The 7,633-nt window shown below is 41.9% G+C and overlaps 1 protein-coding gene across 1 annotated transcript in view; it reads right to left on the minus strand.

Annotated features, from left to right (window-relative positions):
• otog (otogelin) overlaps window positions 1-7,633 on the minus strand; it is a 56,589-nt gene that overhangs the window by 34,005 nt on the left and 14,951 nt on the right. Inside the window, exons 16-22 of the mRNA XM_087173860.1 lie at window positions 6,603-6,735; window positions 4,800-4,977; window positions 3,429-3,553; window positions 2,588-2,800; window positions 1,587-1,752; window positions 446-520; window positions 20-63 (exon numbers count right to left, since the gene is read on the minus strand). Of these exons, the coding sequence (XP_087029986.1) occupies window positions 20-63; window positions 446-520; window positions 1,587-1,752; window positions 2,588-2,800; window positions 3,429-3,553; window positions 4,800-4,977; window positions 6,603-6,735 (934 nt within the window). The remainder of the gene's footprint in view (window positions 1-19; window positions 64-445; window positions 521-1,586; window positions 1,753-2,587; window positions 2,801-3,428; window positions 3,554-4,799; window positions 4,978-6,602; window positions 6,736-7,633) is intronic.

Raw genomic sequence — 7,633 nt, forward strand, 5'->3', positions numbered from 1 at the left:
TTTGAAATGAGTGACCTACCACTGTCTGTTGTCTGAGACACCAGTTTACCACTCAGACAGAGCCTGCAGGGGAAAAAAGACAGGCCTTACATGAATACAGAAACAACATGGGAAGTTGATTTATGAAAATACATGAAATTAAAGCCAACAATGTCTCAGAGACAATTCCAGTGTAGTTTTAGTTTTGCTGCTTTTCAGTATTGTGGTAAGTTTTCTTTACACTGGCCCCAAACTGAGTCGGCCTTTCTTGAAAATATCCATGTAAAAACCAGAATAATTTTTAGAAAATAATCATGAACCTTTCTAGGAAATTAGATGGAAAATAAAGTGTTTCTTAAAAGTATGTTTGAGCAAACTCTTGTTAATTATTACTTATTAATTAACTAACATTAAGGGATGAAAAATGTAAAAAAAAAACAGGCAGAGGCTGGGAGGAGGATCTTACTGAACACCTGCTGACGTCATGATCACATCTCCCGCCTCGTAATCTGCTCCAAGGAAACTGCAGGGACACTCGCTCCTGGGAAAACACACCAGGAAAAAAAAAAAAAAACACACACACACACAAAAAAAACAGACCAAGTCAGATCAGTGATACAGTTAGTTGAGATTATCAATATAAATTGTTTTTTGCTTGTATACGCAAAAGCTCCAGATTTCCAACGGAAATATTACATCCACACTCACACATCAGGCTCTGGGTGATGTAAACCAGACGCTGCTCAGTTTGTTTATATTAGAGTGCGTGTTACAGTTACACAGAGAGCGCAACAGGTAAGTGGAACGAGGACAGATGAGCAGGTTTTAAAGTCAGTGCAAAAAGGGTCGAAACCACAGCCAAACCTCCTTCGAAAAACATCAATTTAGACAAAATTCTTATTATATAAAATAAATATATTACAGTGCATCGATGTTGTGGTAAACTGTGTTTAGCGGTGGCTGAAAGCCTTTGTAACATATAGGCCAGCGGCACACATCGGCCTCTGTACTACAAATTCTTTCTCACTGGTTATCAGATATCTGTGTCGTCCCCAGCCCGAGTGGGAATGAAAGGGGGGTTTCACGGTGAATTCCTTGATGTAACTCTATCACATGGTAAGTAAGGCACCGCGCTGCACTAGGATGTAAAAACCTGGGACATTTAAGAGGAATTAAGCTGCATGTCTTCTAGGGCAGAGCAGGCTGAAAGGGAGAACACAATTACTAAGGTCTCTGGCTCTGTAACGTCTGCAGGAAAGACACTATGCTTTCCACTTAAAGGCTGACCTAAACTTCAGAGCAGATACAAATATCACTTTGAGGGGATTTGTTTGGAGGAGTGACTCCAGCCACTTAACCATTTAACAGGATTCACAAGCTTCCACAACACTGCGGCAGACAGAGCTGGAGCTGCTCCGAGACGCAACAGAGACACCTGGTCACAGATTCCCTCCTGCCTCCTGAACTTAACACTGAAATGACGGCATGGATGTTATCGTCAAAATACAGTAAAACATATTTAAATGTTATACAAGAGCATCTGTTACAGTGACAATCATTGTATCTTTTTCCTTGTGTGCTTGGAGACCCCGCCTCCTCAGCCTTACCTGTGCACACAAGTGTGTGTTCGATGGTTGTAGAAGGAGCCCTGAGGGCAGACGCAGCCCTCCTCACACTCCTCCCCGCAGTGCCGCGGGACAGAGAGGGCGGAGCAACGGCGCTGGCAGGACGACACGCAGGTGCCGTACTGCATGGTGGCCGGACAGGTGACCGCTGCGGGGAGAGATAATGTCAACGGGAAGATTCAGATTTCAATATTACCTCGTAATTCTGTGAAGATGATCAGTTTGGTTATTCTTAAAATTCAGTATCACTTGTGATTTGAACTCCTCTTCGGTCAAAAAAACATCACCTTTACTGTCTTTATCAGGTTTAATAGTAGTGCAGAGACTTTTCCTGATACACTGATTGGAAATGGGACAAAGTATTTGATTCATGTAAACAATTTTATCAAAGAAAGAAATGTCTCACACGCATTAACATAGCTCTCCCGCTAACACATACAACTATACCACAACAACTCACAACCTCTGTTCTGTTCCATAAACTTATCTGAATCACTGCCATAGCTATGTCTGTACATTCTGTCTTATGAAACCACGCTGCAAAAATAAAGAAATCAAAAAAAGAAAAATCTTTGTGCTGCTGATTTGCAAAAATACAAAAAATACAGGATAAATGGATTCTGAGGTTTCAGGTGAATTTGAGGACAGACAGCCAGTTCACATTAGTTTGTCACATTAGTTTGTTGCCTCACCACATCTTAATATCTGCAGCTTGGTACCACAAAACATCCCCAGTTTTCATTTCAGGTGATTTGAATCTTAAACTGAGTGAAAAATATGATCTCTGATTTTACTCCTTCTGATTGTCAACTGTGAACATAAATATTGAGCTTGGGTTCGTTTTTGATAACACAAAGTAAACAAAGAAAAGCCAGTCAGATTTCTCATTTCCCTTCATCATAATTCATTCATAAATCCAGCGCCACTTACAGGTGAATCCTCGGACAAAACATCAAACTTCATACGATGAGCTGAGTACTCACCACAGTCAGGTATGTGCGACCGAAAGTCGATGATGACAGAGAATCTGCGGCAGTGGCGAGCGTAGTGGGCCAGGGCAGAGCAGAGGCACGGCGTCCCGCACTTACAGGTATCTGAGCGACACTGCTGGTGGAAAGGTGTCGGACTGAGGTACTCGTGGCAGGCGGAGAACAGATCCTGGTTCAGTACATCACACATCTCTGAGGCGTAGGCCACTGAGCGGGAAAACAAGCGGGTCAACATCAGGTTACAAGTCAAGTTCTGTCCAACCTCAGGCAACACAACTGGTCATAAGAGGAGGGCAGTTCTGAAATTGACTTGGTGCCAAAGCAGACGGACGATTAAAAGTATTTCAAAATCAATCCTAACAGACACAGGAAGTCAATGTTGTGAGGCTTTTTTTGTGTGAGGTGCAGGGAATCAAATCAGGAGATTTCTGGGAGAGACATGTACAGGTTTTTTGCAGGAGTCAAGACGTGATGAAATAAATGCATGAACAACCTTCTCCAGATCAGTGAATGACACAAATGTGATTGGAAAACCTTTTTTTCAGAGTCAAATATTACATCATGATTTGAGGCAGAGAGCTTAAATATAAATTTAGACCAATTGGATTGATTCATTTTCAGGGTCAGCATGAATAACAGAGCTTCACTTTACTACTACTACTTTATCTAAATCTTTATATCATGTCACTTCATATCTCACACTTAATGGAGTGATATTCATAGATACTGACTCTGAACATGAAATATAAAACTGTGAATATCTTACTGTTAACTCAAATTCAAACACACAGGAGCAGCTGTAACAGAAAGAGTTAAAGGAAGAGGAGGAACTGACCAGTCTGCTGGTGTGTGTCACAGGGGTCCAGCTGAGGTGTGCTCAGGCTGGGTGAACAGGCTGACGAGACTCTCCAGGCGTTTCCAAACAGCTGAGGAGTGCTTTCTATCATACCTGATGGAGATCTGCAGGAAGACCAGCACAGAGACATGTGCAGTTGCAGTTACTACTGTATCATTTCTCATCCAGATGCTACTTTTCTTAGTGCTTTTAGTGCGTAAAGCAAATAGTGTCAGTATCTTTAAATCCCAAATCCCAGCTGTCAACATGGGAATAAATACAAGCAGTCAAACTTATTAAAATGACACAACCTTGGTACCGTCGTGTTCACAGATGGTGGATTCATAAGTGGTGGAAACTACAAACTCATGAAATTTTCAAAGTCCATTTTCAAACCAAACATTTTGATTAAATTAGATGACTTGATGTTTTAAATTACACCCTCGCACGTCCCATGAGTAATTAATATGAAAGAGTCCCACCGTTGCCCCCAGCCTCCCTTCTAGGATCCACACATCACTGTGACAGCTGGTTCAGACTCGTGGCTATAGCTCCAAAGTGTCTTCCAGGGTTTAAGAACACTAATCTTTTCATTTAGGGCACAATATTTTCCAGTTTATCTGTCAAACTAGATGCAGTCACAGATTTAAAGACAAACATATTTTTGTAAGTTTCTAAGGGAAGCTGGAAGATTATGTATCTTACTTTGAAATAAGAACAGAAGAGGAAAGAAACTACCTCTGTTTCTGACTCTCAGACTGAATCTCCTGTTTGTTTTGGTTTTAATTATTACTACTAAAACAAAACTACTGTAGCTTTATGGCAAGTAAACCAAAACATGATTTTAAAACCAGCAGAAGTCGGTGCTTAGCTCCAAAGAGGAAGGCAAGATATAAAACTGAGGATTCTGCAAGTCGTCATTTTGACTGTATCTTTTCTGGACGGCTTCAGGCAAAGTGAGTCCCAGTTTTCTTTCTAGTGGCAAACGACCACTTCAGTCACTAACTGTGATGTATATCCATTTACAGCTGTTAGACAACATCCGCCCTTTATGGTCGACCATTACGATACGGTACAGTGGAGCCCCTATTCCACTAACAGTAAATTCCTTGTTGAAGTGGCGTGTCCAGTTGGGTGCTCATCTGGCCCGCCTAATAGAGCTGATCAGAGAGCGAGCCTTTTGATGCCGAGCCGCCCAAACAGTGTGCATTACAGAGAAAGAGAGGGTGAGATAGAGAGAGAGCACTTCACCATCACCTCCCTCTCTGTCTCTGTAACAAGAGCATGCTCTCTTTTTTTGTTATTGGTGCGTTGGGGGCGGGGTTAAGGGAGGGCGCAGGAGGGGTTAAAGGTCCGCCAGCACACACTTACAGGAAGTCATCTTGAATGTTGCCGTTGAAGGTGCCGCACAGCCCCACCGTGTCGTCCTTCCACAGCTCGTCGGCCTGCAGGTAGAGACGGAACTCCTTCCAGCTGTACTGCAGATGCAGGCCAAACGCCGTCCTCACCTGCAGGAACATGGACGACAGCTCCTGGACGTGGAAGGTGTCTACGGGAGACGTAGGAGGAGGTCATGGTAGATGAGGTTAAGTAAATATAAGCACGTTTACTCTACACTGTTTACATCCATGTTTGCAAGTTACCAGTTTTCTTCTTCCCTGCTTTTTGCTGATGCATTAGTACATCTGTTGGCACATTAATACCACCTGTTGATCAGTGAAAGGTCAGCGGGACTAGGTTTGTTTTACTGTTTACTGATCGCTCAGCTGTCAGCTGTATTGGAGCTGTGTTACATCATGCTAATATAAACCAAACCTTTTCTGCTGTTGCTGTTTCACATTAAAAGCTTTCCATTGGCTTTTGTTGTGAATAATTTATAGGAAATTCATTGGCGCTGCTATTCTTCAATAAAAATAGGTCTAATCAGAAAAGATATGGATATTCTGTGCTATTTGGTCAGTGGTTTAGTTTTAGTAACAGCCACAATTAGCTATAAAGGGAAGCTGCAGGATTTCACTGTGGTTCGTGACTAGCGCATGTAAAATCCTTAACTTCGGAGAAACACTCACACTATGTGAGTCACAGCATTGCTCAGCAAGACTAACTAAACACTCCATGACAATCCTGCTTGTGCTGATCTCCAGTGGTTTCACTTCTCACCTTGCAGTGATGTAGAAGTGTACTCCTGGGTGTGGCAGTACACCGTGACATCACTGCTCGACACACCCATCAGTGATGCAGCTTTTCACCCTGGTGTTAAATTGCTCTTTAAGAGGGCATGAACACTGTGCTGACAGTCTGGTGGATGATGACTTCTCCCTATATTATGTATGTACTGACCGGTTAAGACATAATTTGAAATGGATTCTTCCCACTCTATTTTTATTGTGTTTTGTGTAGGGCTGCAACTAATGATTATTTTCACATTGGGTCAATTAATCAGTTATTGTTTACTTCATAAAATATCAGGAATGTTTCATTTACTATGATATAAAACAAAGAAATTGTCACATTTGAGATGCTGGAATCGGTAAATGATTGGCATTTTAATTAATACTTGATTAATAAACAAATAACTATCAAAAGTACTGTCGATTGATTTCTGCTGAAAAATTAATCAAGTAATCTTGTATGTGTTTCAGCACTAGTCTTGGCTCCGTTAGGGTTTGTACTTTGAGATTTCATTTCTTATTTTTTCTTTATATCTGGACTTTATTATAAGCACTTTTGGAGTTGTGCATGAAAGGCTCTACATGAGCAGACTGATTAATTGATTGACTGATTGCCTGATTAATTGACCAAATGGAGTCAGGAATGCAAACTTATTTGTCAGAATATGTTTGTAACAGAGCATAAGTTGTTGTGTATGTGTTGTTTTTATTCTTTAAGGGACCAAAATATCAGATCATTCCACACAATTCAGCACAAAACATACAAAAGGCTGTTGACTCAATTTACAGAGTGCGGCGGTCATGAAAACACTGGCGTGAAAAGGGTTTAATACTCAGAGGGAAGGCATTTTGTGCAACACAATGCAGTTAAGTATTGGGAAAATTTCTGCTCAGTAACACAGCTGTCACTCAATCTGTCTCTGTCATGACCCGCAGAGGGCTGAAAGAACCTGGGCGCTGAATGTGAACAATGTTTTGAGGTGATAAGAGATTAGGAGGTTACCGTCAGAGTAGGGCAGAGAGATGCGGTACTGCCCAGCCATGAAGACCTCTCCAACGTGACTCAGTGTTATCTCCGTCCTTGGATCCTCGTCAACAACCAGGTTAACTGATTGGATGCAGGCGCCATCCAGATTCTGCAATTGAGGCAAGATGGCTTCATAAACCACACTGGCATTCTCCTAAACAGCAGCAATTATGACGCACAACTGGACACACAACGAGAGCAAAATAATGGGAAAGAAATGAAGTGAAATATAAGAGGTAGGAAAGAAAAACAATTTTACTCCCAAATCACCTGCTCCAACACATTATGGACTGAAAGAGACAAGAGTCTGTGTAAAGTTCATCACAGCCCACGACACAAAAGTATTAACGTAGCAAAATGCATTTTAAAACTAAAATGTAGTAGTGTGGACATGGACTTTGATGGACTCTGAATGAGCTGAAAGTTGCTATGAAGCTCAGTAAAGGGGGGAGCTGTAGAGTCAGGTGATAGTTCTCTGCAGGTTCCTCACTGTGAGGTTCCCCCTTCACATACAACTGGTCATGTGATCCATTGTTAATATAAAGATATTGATTGTAGCTACTTGAAGTTTATTTTATAAATTCATTTAATTTAAAATTTGTGTCACAAAACACAAGTACTTGAAAACAGTACTTCAGTACATCACTTCAGTAAAAGTACGATTAATTCCTCTGCTGCATCGTTGACAGTAAGCGATCTGCCTCTATGAATCGTCTCTTTCATAAGTGGCAGAGCCCCATAGCCGAAAGGTTTTAGCACCCACCTCACCCACCCCTCCTCCTTCTACTCTTCCCATCATTCACCTCCTGTTTTCGCATAACCCCTCTCTCTGTCCAAGCCCCCCACCCCTCCTGTCCCTCTCTTCACCTCCCTCTTCACTACAAAGCCGTCCACAGCTCTGTCAGTCAGGCCAGATAAGGTAATCCTGTTCAGTTGGCTGTTAGAGGTCTCAGGCCTCTGCTCTGATGAGTGGGACATCTTATATCTTGCCTCCTCCCCTCCACCCC

Source organism: Seriola lalandi, unplaced genomic scaffold (assembly GCF_002814215.2).
Source record: "Seriola lalandi dorsalis isolate HSWRI2012SDOR001 ecotype SW California unplaced genomic scaffold, Sedor1 jcf7180002054286, whole genome shotgun sequence".
Taxonomy (NCBI): domain Eukaryota; kingdom Metazoa; phylum Chordata; class Actinopteri; order Carangiformes; family Carangidae; genus Seriola; species Seriola lalandi.